The sequence below is a fragment of the Glycine soja genome, chromosome 9 (genome assembly GCF_004193775.1).
Source record: "Glycine soja cultivar W05 chromosome 9, ASM419377v2, whole genome shotgun sequence".
Lineage (NCBI taxonomy): Eukaryota > Viridiplantae > Streptophyta > Magnoliopsida > Fabales > Fabaceae > Glycine > Glycine soja.
In genome coordinates, this window is record NC_041010.1 from 44,014,039 (window position 1) to 44,036,685 (window position 22,647).

General features: G+C 31.3%; 2 protein-coding genes across 4 annotated transcripts; both read left to right on the top strand.

Annotated features, from left to right (window-relative positions):
• Nucleotides 1–3,850: 3,850 nt before the first annotated feature.
• Nucleotides 3,851–6,249, top strand: LOC114367410 (transcription factor PRE6-like). Its single transcript, XM_028324590.1, has 2 exons — nucleotides 3,851–4,391; nucleotides 5,813–6,249. Exons 1-2 carry the CDS (start codon nucleotides 4,269–4,271, stop codon nucleotides 5,966–5,968), a joined length of 279 nt encoding a protein of 92 aa, XP_028180391.1. The 5' UTR covers nucleotides 3,851–4,268; the 3' UTR covers nucleotides 5,969–6,249.
• A 9,101-nt stretch (nucleotides 6,250–15,350) lies between these two features.
• LOC114425275 (binding partner of ACD11 1-like) lies at nucleotides 15,351–19,824 on the top strand. 3 transcript variants are annotated; one of them, XM_028392131.1, is made up of 5 exons: nucleotides 15,351–15,476; nucleotides 16,222–16,392; nucleotides 16,756–16,831; nucleotides 18,137–18,253; nucleotides 18,771–19,555. In XM_028392131.1, exons 2-5 carry the CDS (start codon nucleotides 16,268–16,270, stop codon nucleotides 19,227–19,229), a joined length of 777 nt encoding a protein of 258 aa, XP_028247932.1. In that variant the 5' UTR covers nucleotides 15,351–15,476; nucleotides 16,222–16,267; the 3' UTR covers nucleotides 19,230–19,555. The 3 variants fall into 3 exon arrangements, with proteins under 3 accessions (XP_028247932.1, XP_028247934.1, XP_028247933.1); XM_028392133.1 differs by having other exon boundaries at nucleotides 15,465–15,518; nucleotides 18,771–19,824; XM_028392132.1 differs by lacking the exon at nucleotides 15,351–15,476 and having other exon boundaries at nucleotides 15,604–16,392; nucleotides 18,771–19,824.
• The last annotated feature ends 2,823 nt before the right edge of the window (nucleotides 19,825–22,647 follow it).

A 22,647-nucleotide genomic window follows, 5' to 3' on the forward strand; every position in this document is an offset into this window, starting at 1 on the left:
AATTTTGATCTTTAATATTTTTTTATTGCATAATTTTAGTCCAATTATTAGTCAACATTATTTTTTAAATGAATTTTACTTGATGTAATATTGACATGTAGATGTGACAATTTTATACCTTGAGATCACCCAAAATAAGCACCATAGCCATTATGTTTCTCTTATCAATCAACATCTTTCGGTACAAAACCACATATTTACCATAAGTTGCAACCCAAGAGCACAACGAAGACTTAACATGAGCCATTAAGATCTCTCATTGCCATGCACACACCTTGAACAAGATTGTCCAAGTCTAACCATCACGCTACACCTTGAACAGGCCAACAACAACGATGATCGAGCACCTAAACACACTAAACCAAATTCATGTGGCACCAACTAATGAACCGAACACTCCATCACCGTGTCATGTGCACGGTACCCTCATACCACTTGAGCATCATCCTCATTGCTTCGAATCTATTCACCATGGTTTCACCTATGAGCTAACAACAAATCAAAGCAATAAGGTCCATGTTCTAGGCTGTTCCTAGCTTCTGCGATCAACTAGGAGGTGTCGTCTAATTGCTTTAGTCTTTTTTTGCTACCATGTATGTGAGCCGGCCTTTTTTATTGAATGTGCCATATTTGGTTTGATTGCATTTTTTTTTTACTTGGTTTGCAGGCTACATTGTGGTGTAACTGACCATTTTTTCTCTATGCAGTTGTAAATATGTTTTTATTTGTTTCATTTGGATTAATAACCTGCGTGCACATCTTTGTCGTCCTTTTCATCTTACATGTGTTTTTTTTTTTTTTTTTTTTTTTTTTTTTTTTTTTTTATGGTTCACATGTTATGTACTCCTTTGATATCTTGTTTCTATCAAATGCAAGGCTTGTCTAGAGCCCTTTAAAAAATTAATTAAAACGAAGTTACAAGAAATATGGCTTGTAGGGCTTGTAGTAATGTAGTCCTTTAACAGTTAAGATAAAATATTAATTAAATAAAAACTTGAAATGATAAATAAATATTTTTAAAATTGTGTTCATAACCCAATTTTTATTCTATCTTTGCATTTATTAGATGTGACTTTTACAATAATAGTAATTATTTTCATAAGAGTGAAATTATGATCCTTAAAGTATTCTGATTGTGTAATTTTGGTTTTCCATTAATACGCCAACATATCCGTCAAACTGTCATATCATTCACCACATCAAAATTTATTAAAAATAATATTAGTAGACCAACGGCTAAACGATACCTAATTGAAAAATGCTAGGAGCCATAATTGATATTTTTTTTGTAATCGTTGATATCACTGATGAGGTATATATATAGTGTTTTGTGTGTAGCTAGAGATATATTTGTTCTAGAAATGAAATATATTGTAAAGAAGCTTTATTGATATTGTATTCAGGGTCATTATAAGTTTTTGTGGAATTTATAAAACTCATATTTCTTATATAAAAAAAAATTATTTATAGATTTAACATCCTAATTTCAAAAGAGAACACATATTCTAAGATATTTTAAACAAATTCATAATATTTTTAAATTTAAATAATATCCTAACGATTTAAAACAAATAACAAATTCTGAAACGATGAACTAAATTATTCTATCCAAACTAAAGATATCATATATATTCCAACAAAAAAAATTAAAAGATTAAAATTACACAATTATAATAATACATGAGCAAGAAGTGAATTTAAGCCTTGCTAGGACATTCTAATTAAATTGAAATTTGGTAATCTTGCTAGATAACATCCTTTAATGAAAGAGCAAATCCGTGAATGTTATGGCCACCAGTGTTTTCAAGTACAATCACATGGAATTCTGTGATTTGCGGAGAAAATTTTCATATAGCCCCTGAATGAGGAGCGTCAGTTTTCCATAATCACATGTTCGTGCTTATAGAGACATGTACATGAAGGTCCACTTTGTTTACTTAAAAGCAAACACACTCTTATAATCACACTTGAGATCGAACCCCAATTTGGGGGCACGCACGGAAGTGAAACCTACGTTCTCTCTCTATACTCAGAAAAGTTCGAAAATCAACATTTTCCAAGCGTAAGAGATGTTATATACATATGCCAGAGGAAAATACACTTCATTTTTTTAATTAATAAAAAAGAATATCGTAGAAACTTCTAGGATGCGTTCGAGCTCTCGTTATTCCAGCCTGTTTTTGTTTTGCAAGTTTTTTTTAAGTGCCTATATTTTCTTTTTTCATGTTGGAATGCTCATAATTGAAATTAAAATTACTCGTACATTCTGTGAAATGTTTCGTTTCATGTTTTCGTTTAAAATTATACCATCATAAGTGAATTTTCCTTGTTCCATGTCTCTCTTTTTTCTCTTGTTGTTGGATGCTCCAATTGATCATAAAGAATTCAAGTCTCCTTATGTTTTGATAAAAAAAAAAACATGTTTGCTTTTTCCAAACGAGTAACATGACTTCTTTTAATTTTAAATTTCATTTTTTTTTTATTATTAAGAATTCAGGGAAGAGAATGCACTAATTGAACAAGTGATTTTGTCCTTTTCAGATATGCATGGGTGCAGGTTTTGTTTAATATATTTTTTCTCTTAAATTCCAGCAGAGGAGAGCCCAGATTGTTATTGCACTTGAACTTTTAAAAAAAGAATATAATAATTGTATTTTCACACTCCAATGAGCTTTGAACGTGAAAGAAATATGAACAAAAGAATAATATACATAACAAGTGAAGTGATTAAATAAAAATAAATGTAAAATAAATATAAAAATCAATAACAAAATTTGGATGTAATTAATGTTTTAAGTATATTTAGTGTTATTATCTGATTAACATTGAAGTTTTAGTTTTTTTTAAAGAGAAGTTTTAGTTTGATAACCTATATAATAAAAATTTCTATTAAACGTGAAGATAGACTATTAAGGTGAAAATACTGTTAAAAGTTAACATATATTATTTATAATACAAATAATTAAAAGTTTGAATCAAGACCAAACTCTCCTGATAAATATTTTTCTATAGATATCATTTCAAGAGATGAAAACTCTCTAACCACATACTTAAAATGTTCCAAATATATTACTATTTTTTTTCTTTTTATTCCCTTCATTCATGAACTTTGGTTATTTTAGTATTTTATTTTTATTTTTGAACCTTGTTCATATTGGAATTTCAAGATGTAATTCTGTATTTTTTTTAAATTTATTTATATTGATATATAGTGAAATAATTAAGAAGATCAATCATCAATCATTTTTATTTTCACAAGATATTTACAGTGCAGTACTAATACTACTTAATAATATTTGCATTGAAAAAGAACACTATCCCATCATAGGATTTAATAACTGATAATACACTAGGGGCTAAATTATAAATTGGAGTAAGTTGATTACAAATAAAGTAATTAGAGATATAATATAAAAATTTGTAAAATACCCAATTAAGATATTTCAGTCTAAATTTATATAAGTTAAATTGTGTGAAAAAATCTTGAGCAATCAAAATTTAGAAATGAAAGAAGCAATAATTCATGAATAAAATCTAACAAACGTATTGTGTGATTGATACTTAACTATGCTCTTTAAGTATGCCATTAAATGTTGATTTACAATTTATTTGAATGAAAAAAATTATTAAAAATATCAATCTTTTTGAATAAATCTTAATTCGTGTTTCAAGAGGTAAGTCTCTAGTACTTCTTAGCAAGAAATACCACGAACACCCAAAATCTAGAAAACAATTAGAGTTTGGGGATGTCACAATTGATTTTGAGTGTTAATTTAATTAGCAATCTCTCTTATCTAAATTTAAAACACTAACTACTAAGGCTACTATACTCCTTTGCTTTCCAGATGCAATGGCCAAATCAATGTTTTCTCGACATCCAACATTGCTGTCTACGTTATTGTTCTCTCTCTATCTCTCTCCTGTCCTCGTGGTCCTTGCCCTTCCTTAATTATATCTCTCTCTTCTTATCACTCTCCATTCTCATACACAACACTCTTCTCTTCTTCCTCCTACTCCCCTATATATCTCTCCTCCTCCTTCCACTAACACCATGTGTTTTATTTCCTACTTTCCAACACAACCATTAGTTCTTAATTTGTTTCCTCTTGCTTCCTTCTCCTTCTAAATTATTATTACTAGTACAACTTATCATATATATATATATATATACCTCTGGTTATAGCAGCAAACTAGGCTAGCTTAGCTTGCACTTTGAAAATATATATACACAGACCAAGTACAACCCCAAGCTCTAGCTAGCTAGGGACATGTCTAGCCGAAGATCCAGACAACATTCAGGGTCTACAAGGATCTCCGATGACCAAATCATCGAACTTGTTTCCAAATTGCGCCAACTTGTTCCTGAGATTCGCAATAGGCGATCTGACAAGGTACGAAACATTATCTCTCCCCTTATCATCACAATCATAGCTAGATACTCTAATGCCTGTTTGGAAACTCGTTGAGAAATAAGAAATCACCTTTGTAATGCCAAAGTTATAACTATTAGAACAAATTACACTCACACCCTTGAAGTTTTGTGAAATTACACAATATTATCTAAGTTATTGACACTAAAAAGCAGTATGTATCTATTAACTTCTCAGTAAACATGAAAAATCGTATTTGGTGTGTGGAACCAAAGTAAAATTATATATAGTCATACATATTTACAAGTAGTTTAATTAATTTAATTCTTTATTACTTTTCCTTGAAATTTTTTAGTGGTTCCTTCACATGGTATGGTATGTGTATCTAGCTTAGGCTGGAGCTTTTCTGGCTCATAGAAAAACATATATATTCAACTTCACGTATGCTGATAAAGATATACTATATCTCTGTTATACAAACACAGAAACAACTTGCTTCTTTGTTACTGTACATGTGAAACGATAGAGTAGGATTATGCTACCGATCATAGTGGCATGACTCGTGCTGAACATGTCAATTGTATTATAATAAACGACGAGTCCAAGGATAGTCAGAATTTGACCCGTATATTGAGGACCAAGTTCCAAACAATTCCAAAATCTATACAGATCTCTTAGACTTTAAAGCGTTCCCATTGACTGTATAAATATATACTGTATTTACAAAGATAAAGATAAGATATTATATGTATATATGTAACAACTATACTAACTTTTAGCGTACACATTTCTTCGCCCATTTCATTATTTTAACTGCTGATGCACTATAACTACATACTCACTATAATTTCAGTTTATTTTTTAAGTAGTGCTATATTATAACTTAATTATTTCCATTCTTTAAAAAATAAAATAAAAATGCTAACAACAGATATAGCAATACAACCAGTATTTTTTATTTTTATAAATATCACATGTATGTCTTATCGGTCATAGATAATCATTATAGTAATAAAATTCTTTTTTTGAATATAAATATAATTACATATTCACATTCTAGACTAAAAAATATTGATTAAGTTGAAATAATTTGTAACGCTGATACAACCAGTATATATAATAAGTAATGCAGAACCCCAGAATAGAAAAAAAGCCATAAAATCTGAAGAAATTAGTCAAGTGGTTAACTTTGACCAACTCATGCATGAAATGAAACGAATCTTTCCTTGTGGACTAATAGGAGGAGCATATAGTCATAATAACAATTTGGTCAGATAGCATGTGTTGGACTCTTAGCATATATGCTTCTTCCTTTCTCATTCAACGCAACCAGTGTTTTTCAGGCAAAGTACAACATGTTTGTGTGTGTGTGTGTGTGTGTGTGTGTTGCAGAAAGTGTGACTCGTAGGTAATCAAGAACACTGACTTTGTTACCAGTGCAGGTTTCAGCGTCGAAGGTCCTACAAGAGACCTGCAACTACATCAGAAGCTTGCACAGAGAGGTGAGTGACTTGAGCGAGCGACTGTCTCAGTTGTTGACCACAATTGATGCTGATAGTGCTGAAGCTGGAATCATTAGGAGCCTACTTAATCAATGAGAGTGTTATGATTTTTTTTTTTTAATTCAAAGATGGTGTTGATTAAATTATTATTATTATTATTATTATAAGAGTATTGTACTTCATTCTAGGTGTGCTGAGAGCCTGGGGAGAGTGCAGTTTTTGAGGCTGTACCTCCCATATGGCAGGTAGGGCATTTTCATAACTAGTTGCTTTTCTCTTCTTTTTTTTCCAATAAAAATTAAGTGCTTGTATCAGCTACATATTTACGTATGTGCCTCTTTTTATGGATGGCCAAAATCTAGCACTTGTTAAATTTATTAAGCTTCTTACTAGTTATGCGTACTTTTAATATGTGTGTGTGTCTTCTTACTAGTTATGTACTTTTAATGTGTGTGTGTGTGTTTATTCTGTATCAATATAATTATGAATTTTGTTGAAGTTGATCGTATTTCGCTCGAACAAAATTATATGTGAGAATAAATACCTGGTCTAAAAAAATGATTATGAGGTTATGTGTAGATTGAAGTACTCGTGCTAAACACTACTCAATGTAACGGAAAGTGTTTGTGTGGATAAATATGTTAGTTAATGGAGATTGTAAGTGTAACATGAACATTTTGGAAGACCGGTTTTAATTACTTGGGATTATGTCGGCAAAGTTGGGTTCAGGTTTCTATAATAAGGCCTGAAAATATTTGACGTGAGTGAGTAGTTTGGTCTAATGTTGGACGGTTTTGGTTAAATAATATAAAAATCTACACTTTAGACTTTGTGTTCAGAAAGAGACACTTAATTGAGACAATACCCTCAGAAAGTGTCTTCGTTCACAAGTGAAAAGTGAAAGAGGGTTTGGAATCTAGTGGTTATTCAAGGGGAAGGATGCTTTATTTTCTTTTGCCGGTTTTTTGATGTAACGATTTTATTTAATTAGTTGTTTTTTTTCCCTATATAATTTTGTCTTTTTTTTGTCATTCTAAAGTAGTAGCGTAATTGTGGGAAAGTAACAACAACAGTACGAGAGTGAAATCACTGAAATGAATGTTTACTCTGTTAGCAAAGGATTAAGAATATTCGACCGTCTTTCAGTGTACACACTTAAAACAGGATTGGAAATAAGGGAATCTATTAATTAATTGACATAATAATATAAAATTTTTCTGATTTATTTTTTAAAAAAACTATGTTGGATTATAGCAAACTAAATTAATTCTTCTTATTGTTTTGGATTTAAACCCTGTTGCAGTGTCGCGTCCTATATCTACATTACTAAAGGGAATAATATAAAATAAATTTTGAATACTATAGAAAAAAATCAATAAATTTTTTTCCACCTTTCTAAATGAATTTTCCTTATACAACATTCAAGTGTTCTAGCTTTGACATCGGTATCAAATCAAATTGGATTATATATGTGTTGATAGAGAAATATTTCGTGTCGAGAATATGTGTCAATTTGATTTTGTATCTCTATTCGAGTTTCTAATGAGACGTTTTCACTGTTTGATTTCAAATGGGAATATAGGGATTTAAAATAAAGTCTTTTAAGAATTTTAATAAGTCAGCAACGTTTACTTTTTAGTTAATGACATGTGTATGAATCAAAATCATAATTCTTTTTACTATTTTAAAGAATACTTCAATTCGAAATTGCTTCTCAAGAAATCTAAATTAGCTAATAAAAAATATTTCCTAACACTCAGGAAATTTTATGTATATTAACACCTAACAATATTATGCATATACAACCGAAATTTAGTTTACGCTGTAAAAATTTAATAAAAAAAAGCTTGAATCGAAGTATTAGACATGCATTATATGTGAGAATACCAGGGAAGAATGATTGTAATTGTTTGCTTCTAAAAAAATAGTTGTAGCGCACGCGCACACATGAAATCACACATGCATGGAATAAAAAAAAATAAGCATTATATAAATAAGATTTTTTTTTTTATAAATTTAAGTCTCAAGGATTTTGATTAAAATATGTATGAATGTATCATGATCACAAATTCACACTTACTCAGAAATCATTTTGTCATTTGGTACCTAATCTTCTCTTCTATATTTACAATGAATCGAAAGATGTTACAATATTGCTCGACCACCCTTCCCATCCATATCTCTTCATCCACGCTTTACCTGCCAATGACATGGTGTGTTCTCAATCGCAACATCATCAATTGATTTTAATACTTGTTGTCATTTTAATGTTTGGTGTCATTAATTAACTTCACATCCATTATCACCGACACGACCAAGTTATCTTGGCCACCACCACCTTCCACCGTGTTTGATTTTTTAAAGGTATTTAACATTCTGATGTCTGATGATTCATGTATCTTTGTACCCTTTTGATGCTTGCCTCACAATTATTGTTCACGGACACAACTTGTGAAAGTTTTAATCTCCCTAAACACCATCCCATTTCGATCCTGCATCATATTTTTTTATCAACGTTCATTCCGCTTGTTATATCACAGAAATTTCACTCTTTCTTTTCATATAAATATTAGTTGTTAGATTTCTCTTTGTTAATATATACTTTGCTTACCAGTATCATATATCATACTAATAAATAATTTCGTAATATAATATATACTGTCGGTGAGCATATATTTGTGTAATATGTCGTCGTTCAGAAATAACGTAAACTCACGCTACTTATTATAAAGTTCAATTTTAACAAAGTTTATATTAATGAGAACAAGCGAAACAATTGGTGTATCCTTTTTTCTGCAGTATATACAAACATTTGTCCGTAATATTTATTGGTATGTGATGGTATAACTTCAATATAATAGCTGAGACCACAAACATAATTATCATATGATAGTTTTACAGTAGAGTCTTATTTTTATATATTTTTTCTGTACAAACCATAAGCATTCTCCACTAGATAATTATGTTTAAACTAGATAAAATTACTAAATAATACAATTTTCTGTAAAGTTTTATTTGTATTTAACTGCATATTAAAATTTTGTACTCGAAATCATTGATCAAGTTAGAATAACTTGGTACCAATATAACCTTGTTTCTATATATTTGCTGTTCATATGTGTATATATTCCATGAGTTAGTCACAAGCCATTTACCCCGCCAAGTGCGGACTCAATCTCAGTATGATACAATATTTAATTCCAATTTAAAACAACGCATATAGCAAGAGAAACGTGTAAGTGAATCATACCACAAATTATTGAGTTGGTTACTGACACTTAATCTTTTCTATAGGTACTGAAGCTATAGCTATGCTTTGAGCAGAAATAATTAAGGTGGTGTGTGATATAGAGTATCTTGCTATCAAAGTGTGGCTTTACCTTGCAAGTTGCATGGAAGTTGCAAGAACACGCTAGGGATGATTGGTAATAAACAAGTCCTGCAAATGTTGTTAGGCCGACAATAGAGGAAAGGGACTAAACGTTTTTACAAGATCTTGTTGATGAGCCATATGATCCATACGCTGCAGTTGGAAAATGATACGTGAGAACAAAGCCTTGTGGTTGTGGCCATTCATTGTAAACCCTGCCCAAATGGATCAACTATGTCACTCTAGAAATTGATATGTTTTGCTTGTATTACCACTCGTTTCAGCACAGGATATGTTCAAAGTCCAATAACTGAAATTTTGAACTTTGTGAGTGAAATGTGTAACTGTAGTTTTGGCTCTTTATGCTCGTCTATTTATATCAGCATATTCAAACAAATATGGTTTTTTAAGTATTGTATGTAAATGGTGGTATTATACTAGATCAAAAAAATGTTAATCGACAAGGATTGTTTTGGCAAAAATATTTTGAAGTGTTAGAAGTGAGTTAACTTTGAGATTTTTTTATTTTAATTTTTGAATTTTTTCACTTTCTTAAGATTTATATACCATGGAAAAAGGTAATAAAAATAATAAAAAATAAAATAAAAGTGTATTATGAACATATAAAATTTAACTGTAAAAAGTTTATAGTTGCTTTCTTTAATCTTGCAAGGCCAGTTAAAATATTAACATGTCATGTGATGCATATGTTAATTTGATAGTTGATGACGGATAACTCTGAAATCTGAGTTAATTTGATAATTAATTTTGACTAATAATGATTATAATTTTTTCACTTTACTATTGTTTTTAATTAAATAATGAAGAAATTAACATCTTTGTAATTTTTGATAAGCAAAAGTCAAAAGAAGAAGATTTCAAATGTTTTAGAGAAAAATTGATACAAAAATTGGAAGAAAAAACCTTAAAGAAAAGTTGGAAGAATTGAACAGCTCGCTCAGCATGCAATTCAAGCTTACTACTGACTCTCGTTTAGCAAGCAAGTTCAGGCTTAGCACGAACCAAAGGTGCGTTTAGTCATTTCTCCCTTTCTTTCTTCTAGTCATCCAACCCCTTCTTTCATCCATATTATCCCCTAAAATTTAAAGTCTCTCATGGTTATGAGAGGTTAAACCTCTATTGTTGGGAGCCTGACAGACCAACTTTTGTAATGTAATTCTATCTATTATCTATTTAATGCAACTCTGTTTCTATTACTCTTATTTGTGTTTCTCTGTTTATTATGGTCTGATCATCCATATAATGTTTAGGGAGTAATGCATTGAAAAATGATTATTTTTTAAAGAACCAGAGAAGGATATCTAAATAAAATCATTACTAAAAATAGATTGATATTTGTTTTGCCCAATTTATGCATGCAATTTATTATTTTTATCTTTGTAAAGAAATTTGAGAGAAATGAATAAATAAGTTAGGCTCTTCATGTGGGAAACGAAAAATAGAGTGTCTTAGTAAATGTGGGTGAAAACAAGAATTTTATTGAATAGAGAAAATCATTAACATTGCATTACACCTAGTTTTGACATGTTAGGTCACAACATTATCACATTCTGAATTCATCTTTCTGCATTTAAATTATTATTTAATTTTCTTGTTATTTCTTTGTTTCTCTCTTACTCCAATTTCCAGACTTATAATTCCCTATTTCTTCTAATTACTTAATAATTGAACTTGTATCACTTTAAATACAACAAAAATTCCTGTAGATTCGATACTCAAACTTTCAAGTCTTTTGTTACTTAAAACGAATTGATATACTTGTCAACAAGTTAAGAACGGCTCTAAATTAAAAAAAAATTCTTCTTCTAATATTTAACATAACTGAATATTTATGATTTGAATTCAAAATTATTAATTAAGAAAAAAAATTATGCACTTGATCCATGCATTTAATAATAAACATATCTCTAAACTAGTATTTAAAAGTGTGTTTATTTTATCATTTCAAATAAAAGTAAGGAAGATAATAATTTTAAAAATGGACATTAGATTGCTTAAAGGATAATCCAATCATGCACTGTATAGTTTCAATTTTTGTTTCACATTCTAATTTGATAATGATAAGCATCTTAATCTTATATTTTACACATTTTTTTTTATCATTTTAGTCATTAAACTATTTCATATACTAGTATAGACTAGTATAAATTTTCCAAAGAAGGTAAAGAGAGAGAGAGAGAGAGGAGAGTTGGGGTTGGATTGGGTGTGCATGGGCGTGTGAGAGTGTCAGGGTAATTAAGAGGCCGTACAAACATGCAAAGGAAGGGATAACCTGAATTGCAAAAATCATTGGACCAAAGTCGAGCCTTTTCTCAACAAACAGGCTCAGCTGAGCTTGTTACATCACCTGTATTGTGCACCAGGACACGAACTTCAATGTGTTCCAATCATACCATACGTGCCCAATGGGGCATCGCCATAATTATTAGTTTAGTTACGGGTTTTACTACTTTGTACTGAATTCCCTTTTCTTTCTTTTTTTATCTGTCCCAATCAAATTGCGTACTGTAAATTTCTGGTTATATTCATATTTTTTATGGACTACTTATAATATGTTGTTATTTGGTGAGAAATTTTTATTATTTCAAAGAATTTAATAATTTTACCAATAAGTGATTATTTTGAATAATACTGAATTCAGTCTCTTAAACAAAATTTTAAATTTGAATCTTCTGACTAAAATGTGATTAAAAAAGAAGATCATAATAAAAATAATCAAATCTTTTACTAGATATCAATTATCAATAAAATTAATGGGTATTTTATACTAGGATCATGATCTAAAAAAAATAATTTTCATTTGTTGGCTTTATTTTAAATCTTGAGAGGTATGAGGCTTTGTACAATTAAGAGCCCTTCCTGTTACCTTACACTATTATTGAGTAAATTGAGACAAATAAAACGATATGAACTATATATATAAATTAAATTAAATAAGAGTTGCATATAATGTTTATGCAACAAATGAAGGCCCTTAGAAGTTGGTGTTTTTATGTGGTAGTCAAAGGCATGTGTTTCGATCCATTCTTAAAAAAGTTGTCTGTGTGATGAATAAATGAAATCATGCAGTTGGATTATCAATTCATGCATTACGATGATGTTCAAATCAGATGCAAAAATATTTAATAGAATTTCAAAGAGTGGACGTAGTTTTTATAAGAAAGCGAATATGTCTGTCCTGAAAATCTGTGATATTCATCATTTTATACATTTTTCTACATATAGAGCAGGTTTGGCAAAAAATTATTATTACATTGTAAAGACTCTTTTCCTTTTAAGTATATATAACAAATATAACGTACAACCCTACAAACATAGTATACCCTAGAGGAGATGAGAAATAAAAAGGAAAGGATTGGTAAAGAAAAGAAAAGAAAGAAATAAACAGAGATTATTTATTGTTTTTTTTAATATATAGTACACCAAATTGCATTCTCATTTTAAAAACAAGAGTTAATAAAGTGTCTAAATTAATTATCTTCATTATTTAAGTTTAGAAGTAAATATAATTAAAAAAAAAGGTCTACCAAACTATTCAAGTTAAAATGACTCTTTCTTATATAAAAGTGAGAGTTAATAAGTTGTCCTAATTAACGGAATTCCTTATAAAAATGAGAGTTGACAAGTTGTCTGAGTTAAATGATCATCTCTCTAGATTAAATTGAGAAACAAACAAAATACTAATAAATAAAATTTAAGCTCACACAAAAAAAAATAATAAATAAAATTTTATGAAAAATGGTCCACCATATGCAATGAAAAAAGATATGATTTCATTGATCTTGTAATTTGTTTTATATTCTTGCATTTTATTTTTGTTGCTAACCACCTATTTTTGAATCGTAGCATTATATATCCCTAATTGTGTATTAAGGTCTACAATAGTCCAAGAAGCAATCAGTTTTTTTTTTTTTTCCAAAAAGAAACTCATATAGTCCAATCCTTTGGAGCTCAAATCACTCATCAATCCAAAATATCAAGGTACTGGACTACATTGTTAACATATAGTCCAAGTCAAATTTCAAAATTTGAGTCCAGCGCTTGAATAAATAACCCAAAAAATTTGAGTTGAGATCTTGGCAAACGAAAAGGAAAGGGGCAATTGTTTCTTACACCTTCAATTTTGCTTCCTGCGTCCTTTTAAGCTTCCAGAACACCTATTTTAGAATGTAAATTTTTACATTCCAGGAAGTCTTTTTCGAAATATAAGTTTACATTCTGAATTAGGTGCAGGAAATAATTTGAGGGGTGAAAGAAGTAATTGTCAAGGAAAGGTTGTTCACTAATGGCCCATTTTTGAACCCACCCAGGCCTAAGACGCTCTCTTCTTTTATTTTTCATTTCATTTTATTATTATTTGCCACACCAAAATTGTTGCATGATTTGTAATTGTAATGTAAAAGCAATGATCATGTTCAGATGCTGATATAGGTGTACTAAACGAGTTCAGAGGTTGTTTTCCCACATTAAACTCATTCCAATTTTATGTACTACACAAGCCCATTCATCATAATTTTCACATTTCAAGTGCACCTAAGTGATGGCATTTCCTGGGTTGGCACAGAGAATACAGATCACAAGGAAAAACCTGTTTCTTCGACTATCACCCTCTTTCATTCTTAGTCTCTTATCTCATATCAAAGGTTCTCAGAGTGTGGCTCTAATACCATAAAGTAGTTTCTATTTGTTCTCAGAGCATCAATGTGTATATGGAACCGACTCCTGAAAATAGGAAACTATATGCAAAATCCAAGAAAAAGAAACTACCTAAATATGTATAATAAATATTTACTCTTAAAAGGTAGGAAATAAAATGTCAACACAATCTGATTTAATCCCTTTTTCTTTTACTGCATCTGATTTAATATACCTTAATTATCTTAATAAAAAAACTAACTACATGCAATACTAGGTTCTTTTTAATAATTATCTTGTCCTTTTAACTTGAGTAATATTTAGTACTTTATGAATATTTTACAATATAATCAAAATATTTTTTTTTGAGAAAATATCAAATAAGACGGGACGAGAAGAGTATAATTTTATGAAAATTATCAATTAAGAAGTTAGTATTATAAAAATCGTATCTTTTTTTTTTTTACTTCAAAAGCATAAATTATTTTGCATTAGCTAGGCAGCATCATCTCCAAAATGTTAACTGCAAAATTGAAGAAAGGATTGTATCTTTGTACTATATTTTTTGGTTGAAAAAAACATAAATTTGCATTAAACTCTTGAACAAAATCATTTCCAAAAAGTTAACTTTGAAAATGAAACGCAGCATAAAGTTATCGTTTTAATAGCCGACTTTGCTTATGCAATAATCTTTGCCACCAACCAGACTCCTCCACCAATGGGGAATCAACGGTGCAATCCTTTATTGCTCACACTTTTTGGAGAACAATATAAATATCACGCGCCAGACCAGATGATTAAGAAAAATACTAATACTACTACTCACTAATAACACATTTATTAAAATTCAATGATTAAAGTTTTTATTAAAGACATTCTCAGAAATTAGTAAATAATTTCAGACCTCTTAACAAAACAAATAATTTAAGATCTTCAATTATGAAACTTTTATTATATTATTAAATTTGTCATTTTCAAATGCTCTTATTATTTTTATTTAAAATATTAGTCATTTGATAAAACTCATAAAAAATTATACTTTATAATAAAATAAATATTAAAAAATTTAAACAAGTACATTTTGAGTCAAATATCAAATCATTTTCTAAAATTACAATTACAACTCAAGTTAACCATCGATAATTTTTATTATCTATCAATTATTTTAATTTATAATCAGAGAATAAATTAGCTTATTATTATTATTATTATTATTATTATTATTATCAAATTTAAGAATTAAATTAATACTGTAATAGCTACCAAATTTAAAAGTTGAATGGATTAATTTAATGATAACTTAATAGTAAAGAATTCAATTTATTGTTCAATACTATCTAGAATTAAATTGATGGAATGGAATTGATACACGTACTTTATTACATGTATAAGAAACCAACCAGAATGCTACACAAGACAAAATGTTCAGCGCGTGAGATTCCATTTTACCATTTTCCATCGCTCCAATCACAAAATGAAACAATTCCACTTTGGATTTATTATCTGCTGACTCATATTCTCTCTCTCCAAACTAAACTAAACTTTCCTCTGCTTCAGTTTGCCGACAAGAACCGTCAGGTAAAGCACTTCCCCAGTTTTGATCTTGTAACACTTTTTCGGGTACTCTCTTTATAGTTTTCTTCAAATACTTTTGTTTTCCCACATTGATATTGTTCTTTTTTTTAATTGTTTTGTTTGATTTTTTTTGTTCTGTCTCTCTCTTGTGGATCATTAAAATTGTTTTTTTAAATGATTTTTATTGATGCTATCAATTTTGCTGAAGGGTGATCCTTCATATTCAAATTCCAAACCCAGTTAGAGATTTTAGAATTTGATTGAGTTGGATTCGTTTCCATTGGTTGTTGGAGTGTGAAAAAAATTCTGTCTTCAGTTAATGGGCACTCTTCATTCTCAAATGTGATAAATACGATTTCCTTGCATGTCAAGTGTTGATATGTGTGCTAAAATATTAAATAAGACGATTGAAATATATAGTCATGTGATTCATGACATAGTTCTTTGTCCTAAAATTGAGGCTGATATCTGTTGGGGACCACATAATATTTTGGATTTACAATCTCTCGTGGATGAAGTGAATGCAACTAAATGATAGATAATGTTTTCTATAATTTCACTGTAGTTCTGCTTATCTTCATTGTTTGTTTTTAACAATGCATGCCCTTATTAATGGAGAAATGAAAGGGAAAGGCAAGCCTATTCCCACCATCAGTTTCTGAAGTTACATCAATCATCCTTAATTCTTTCAGGGTCACTCTTCCTCTAAAAAAGTTGTCAAGTTTTTTACTTGCTTTGCTTTCTGCAGGTTTGTTGAATCTGCTTCTTTTTATTTCAATTTGGGATTGACTCATATGACAAGTATGTATAGTGGTGGTTACACTGCTCTAGTTACAAACTTATCCCCAAGAGCAACAGAGGATGATGTGCGCAATTTTTTCACATACTGTGGTTTGATTGAGCATATTGAAATATTAAGGTAATGTTGCTTAACCTTACTGGTAAAATTAAATCCCTGTATATCAAAATTGAACCTTCTGATAGGATATGTATGTGTGTGCCCCTTATTTAATAAAAGAAGAACATTATTGATTATTTGTTATGAGTTATGAGTCCCTCATTCAGATTAGTATGGCGGACTACAAACATAATGACATGGTAAAAAAGTCAGACAGATAACCAATCAATAACAATTAGCAGACTTATAAAAAAACTCAATAAGAATTAGCATGCTTATAAAGAACATTTTAAAGATGTTAATAATGTGTTACTTTATTTTGCTGTATGCTTATAAAGATTTCTTGGAATCAATTTGAATAATAGCTTTTTTGTCATGGCACAGATCTGGTGAATATGCGCCTACTGCATATGTGACTTACCGGGATGCTTATGCCCTGGAAACTGCATTATTGCTAAATGTAAGTTGCTTATTCTCTTACTTCCTAGTTCCTTGCCCTCTTGTTGGATATCATGGATTGACGTAAAATATAACCAATTCTTCTATTTCTTTCTCATTATCTTGCATTAGATTAATATTTGTAATCTATAACACATGAGCACACCATTTTGGTGCCGCATCAGTGTGAAGGACATGTGTCTAACAAAGTGACAATATGTTCAATGCACATCCATAAGTAGATAGTTTATAATTATTTTTATGACCCTTATAAGGAGAGTCACAGAGCAAATCAAGAACACACAAAGCTGTTCATTTCTCCCCAACTTGTTCATTTCGTCCCCCCTATCCCCACCTCCCTGAAACTGAGTTGGTGGATGTCCTCTTGGCCAACAGTGACGACAACAATGGTGGATAGCAAAATGAAGTTGATCATTAGATTCTCCATCTGCATTTTTTTTAATTGTGTGTGTACATTTACATGTGGTATATTATTAGTTCCACAAGGACAAGTTCATTTAGGAAAGTGTTTGGAAAATGTCAATAGAAATGAGTCAAATGATGCTCCATGTTTTCTAGACGAGGCTTACAAAATAGCATGTATCGCCATATATAACCTTTATTAAGATATTGTAAGACTTGAAGCTTATATAAATGCCCTTACAAATTATGAATTCTTTTCCTTTAAACTTTCAACATATGTAATACACACTCATATACACCAAGGAGATATAAGGTGAGTTGGATGATTAAGGGAGAAGGAAGAGGGGAAATGTCGTGGGTTTGATCCCCTCTGCTAACAAAACTAATATTATAACAAACATTTCCCAATAAAAAAAAACACTCTTATACACCATGTTGATGCCCTACAAGTTTTAGAATTTGACGTGTTCCCATGCTCTGTGTCCTTGTCAATGTCTAGGCTTCATAGTGTGTAATAGATGATGGTGTTTTGCTTTCCTGCTGAAGTGCAAGATGGATGTGAAATCTTGCTATATAAGTTTTTCTTTTGCCTTCTGATGGGGTAAATGGTTGTATTTTGTTTCTAGATGTATGCAAGTTCAGAATCTACATAATGATTAGTACCCTTATTGCATCCTGACCTTTCTTAACACAGTCCTACAAAGGATGATAAAAAATAATTTTATAAGAAATTTCAATTGCATTGCATTAGTGAAAATTTGTTACTTAGAAATTGTATTATTTGTGCCTCTTCAATCAAATTCATTCTGCGATGTTGCAGAAAATGAACTTTTCAGTGATGTGGCATTGTTCTCACTTGAATATTGTTTACTAACCTGCAAATTTTGGTTCAATTTTTTTTCAGGGATCAATGATATTGGACCAATGTATATTCATTTCACGCTATGAAGCTTATGTAAATGACTATGATAATTGGAGCAATCATGCATCAAATCCTGAATACAGTATTACAACCTCACAGGTAATCCTAATAAAATCCTTAGAAGGCTCTGCTGCTTTTAGTTAGACCAAAGTGATAAAAGAATTTTTCTATACATTCAAAAATATTTAGTTAATGGTATGATTATCTATTTTAGTTCACGGACTGTAGAATATGGTGACCCCATGAGTTTAGTGAGGCAAATTCAATGCACTTTGTAGTTGGCTTACGGATTTCTATCTTGATCTATCACTTCTTGCTGTTAGTAGTTTTACATATTACCTTATTTTTACATTTTAAAAAACAGTAGTGAATCAAGTAATCTGGTACCAAATACCAACTTATCCTGAAATCTTCACAACAATCTTCCTTTATAACGTGTAACTAGTGGCTTACTTATTCCATCTTTGTAACGGATTTTACAACATGCATCATTGAGGCCTGTGGACATGATTTTGTTAATGGATGTGGTGTGAAAATGTTATTCTAAAGTCTAAAGATACTCTTAGTTACTGTTGGGGTCAATCATTGATTAAGTTAATGTTGTTTTCATTGACAGGATGTTCACATGGATAAGTTTGTTGCTTCCCCTGGAGAAGCACTAACTATGGCTCAGGTGGTTGTCAAAACAATGGTGGCTAAGGGATATGTATTGGGCAAAGATGCATTTGTCATGGCAAAAGCTTTCGATGAATCTCATAGTGTATCATCTACAGCAGCAACCAAGGTTGCTGAACTCAGCAATAAAATTGGGTTGACTGATACCATTAATTCAGGGATTGAAACTTTTAAGTCTGTGGATGAGAAATATCATGTCACAGATTTCACCAAATCAGCTGCAACAGTGACAGGAACAACAGCTATAGTCGTTGCATCAGTTACCGGAAAAGCTGCTGTGGCGGCTGGAACTGCTATAGCCAACAGTAGCTACTTTGCCAAAGGTGCTCTTTGGGTTTCGGATGTGTTGACACGTGCAGCGAAAGCGGCTGCCGATTTGGGTCAGAATGAAAAGAAATGAAACTCCAAACATAAACTGCTGTCTAATATGTTAAGTTGTTGAACACAAACAAATAGCAGCATTTGTTTGTTGCTATTGTATTATAAGACACGAACTTGCTTTACATGTGTGGCTACTCATCTGGTGCAAATGTTCATATCAGTAGTTTTGGAGAATCCATGGTAAGCAGCCACTTATTTGTGTACCCTTTTAGAAAATATAGCATATGGTACAATGCAAGTACCAAGGTTCTTCTTGTCTACTTTCATATTCAATGTGCCTAAAATATATTAAGTTCATATTTGGGATGGATTAATTTTGGGGGAAATAGTATTTTTTTCTCAAAAGCTCTCTTAAGTAGCTGGTGGAGAACTCTTTTTAGGAGATCTAGTGTCCAATGATTACTTGAGTAGTCGCGACCAGATAAAACTAGTTGTAGTTTAAGCCTGCACAGTGATTATCAGGATGGACTTCTGTTAGTAGTTCGAACATGTCGTTGGCGTTTTGCTCAGTAGTAGTAGGGGTGTCTTCCCATTCTACCATATTTGTAATATAAGGAAGAAAAGAACTCTCTTAAGATGTTAATCAGAAAAGGAAAAGTGTTACTTTGCTAAAATAACTTAAACTAAATTTGTACTTGATGTCTGAATTTTGGCATGTTAAGCTATGTATGAAAGAAGGCAGTTCCAACTAGACGGTGGATTGCTGTTACAAGACACATGCAAAATGGACATTCCTTGTCTTCATAAAAAAAATAATTAATTTCAGGTGTAAGCATCAACACTCTTTTCACGCTGTCTACCACACAGGGTTGTTACTTTCAAAACATAAGCAACCAACAATTTACATAACGTGTGAACTACTTTCTAATATTTATCTACTGCAATTGATTCCTTGCCAACTCCATTGTTATTCTTTTATAGGCATCCCAGCCAGCATATGCATATCCCATTGCAAACAATTCATCATTACGACCCAACCACTATTTTGCCGTAGCCGACTTACTTTGGTCCAATAATAGTAAGTTACATGAATTGATATCAATTATTTATATATGTAATTTTTCTCATTGGCCTTTATCCCGTGTCAATGGGAAAATGTAACCTCATTTATCCATTCTTTTTATTTTATTTGTTAAGAGTACACATTTATATTTATTACATGTATAATGAATCCGTGGGGGATTGGTTTTGTGGGCTTGTGTTGGTTGAATGGGTACTGTCAAAGTGTGTCCCCTCCTTGAGTGTTGCTAGGTGCACTAGTTTTATTACTAGTGCACCTAACATTTTTTTGTTAACTTTAAAATTGTCCTATGTCGAAGGTATGTGAGTTCGTGATTGATTCGTATAAAATATACGGATCATGTAATTTGATTCATATGACTCATACCGATCAATTTGAGTGGATGATATTTTCGTCCATTCACTTAAAATGTTGGGTGCACCTAGCATCAATCCCTCTTTTTGTACTCCTACAACAATGAACCAGTTGTCATTCTTTAATTACCATCATAACCAGGTAGTGGCTGGTTTCTTTTTTCATATATGGACTCTTTTCTATAGTAATGATGTTAGTATAAACTTTTTTGTTGCACATATTCTTCAAGTTATTCCTTTTAATTTAAAATGACAACTGGTTATACTAACAAAATGACAAAATGGACATAGTTCTAGTAAAACTTTACTCCCACTAAAAGGTATAACGAGTTTTTCTATGGACTACATGCCAAGAATATAATAAAAAAAAAACTCTATTTGTAAACATCAATAGTCAATTATAATTAAATGAGTTTGAATATAGTAAGAGTGTGTTTGGATGAACCAATTTAAAATTCTAAAGAATTTTAAATTTTGAGAATCTCAAATGTTTCAATTTAAATTTCTTTATTTTTAAAATTTTGTGTTTGGATATCATGACTGTGCTGCTGAACCAGCTTGAAGAACCTCATCAACTGGTTTTTCTCCTTTAGCGAAAATTTCTTGTCTCTGAAAATCGCTCCTCGAGAATTCGGCACGTTTGCCAAATCCGCGTTTGCTTCATAGACGAAGCTCTCGTCGATTCCTTTGAACTCCAAATGCTGCGCTGCGCCCGATTTCATCAACAGATCGATCGTCTTGTCTGCGCAGAACAGCGCCCTTGGACCTCCCAAATCAATGTTGAATTTTCATGAGTTTTCGTTGAGAAACGTGGATTCATCGTAGGTTACGGTTTCCGCGTCGGTGCAGAGGGGTTATGGACGAGGTCGACGACAACGATGTCGTCAGAGTCAAAGGATGCGGTGGAGGGGAGGGAGTGCGGGGAAGTGAGGTAGGAAGTGAGATCGTGGAAGAAGAGAGAAGCGAAGTGGCTGCCGTAGAAGGAGTTGGGGTCGAGGTGGAGGATGGTTTTGCCAACGGCAGAGGTGGTGGCTGCGATGACGGATTCCGATAGGGCGGTGCCGACGATGATGAGATCGAAGTTGACGGGGCCAATGGGAGGTAGGAGAACACGACGATGATGAGATACGTTGAGTTGAGTTTGAGAGAGAAAAGTTCAAGAGTAAGTTACAAAATTTCCAAATTCACTCCTTTGAAGATAGAATTTGAAATTCTATTCTTTCAACTAACTAAAATTCCTTTTAAAATTCTAAAATTTTGAATTTTTTTTTACTAAAATATCCAAACAGTTACTTTTGATAAAAAAAGAATTTAATTCTCTATAAAAAAATACATTACCTAATTAAATTACCTTATCTAAACACACTCTAAAAGAAAGAGAAGTGAGAATTTTCAAAAGTCAAAAGAGTTAACCCGTTGGTGTTGGTGCCAATATAGAGGGTCCGGTGTCGGTGGAGACGGAGCTGTTTGTGGGTGGTGACGGCAAGTATGGTGGATGTTTAGGCCACATGTGCATGAAGGACTGGTCCATGCTTTGATGCCCCCATACATGTAACTATTTTTCTCGCCAATCTACTGAATCTAGTACTGCCCTTTGTAATGATGCTTTGATCCCTTTTAAATCAAAACTGTTTATATCTGTCGGGGTCACTGACAATATTGGGTGATTTTTATGATTTCATAAGAAATCACAAGAAAAAAATAATGTATCATTTGTGTATTCTACATCTAACACTGCCCTCCACATAAATAAGCTATTGGCATTTACAACCATTTCAGCACTGTAATTGTCATCTACCACTAACCACCTAAATATGTGTTGTGACCATGATTGGACAGCAAGGGACGTGTAGCTTATTGGGTTTTTCTTGCATCAAGGTCCATTGATTGCATTAACACAAGAAGTTGATTAAAAAAGGACACAAGTAGGTAAAGAAAAAATAAGTTTGCTTCTTTGGCACAAATCATTTGTATGATTCAGGCGTTCCTTAGTGGTGCATTCTTTTGTAAATGGCACGACATGGATATCTCTAATCGTGAGCTCCATGAACTATAGCAATTAT

What these genes read in the sequence shown, in the direction of transcription:
- LOC114367410 (XM_028324590.1), top strand. Translation starts at nt 4,269, where the DNA reads ATGTCTAGCCGAAGATCCAGACAACATTCAGGGTCTACAAGGATCTCC. An exon ending in GCAATAGGCGATCTGACAAG is followed by an intron (nt 4,392 to 5,812) that starts GTACGAAACATT and finishes TTACCAGTGCAG; the next exon opens with GTTTCAGCGTCGAAGGTCCT.
- LOC114425275 (XM_028392131.1), top strand. Translation starts at nt 16,268, where the DNA reads ATGACAAGTATGTATAGTGGTGGTTACACTGCTCTAGTTACAAACTTA. An exon ending in AAACTGCATTATTGCTAAAT is followed by an intron (nt 16,832 to 18,136) that starts GTAAGTTGCTTA and finishes ATTTTTTTTCAG; the next exon opens with GGATCAATGATATTGGACCA. An exon ending in ACAGTATTACAACCTCACAG is followed by an intron (nt 18,254 to 18,770) that starts GTAATCCTAATA and finishes TTTCATTGACAG; the next exon opens with GATGTTCACATGGATAAGTT.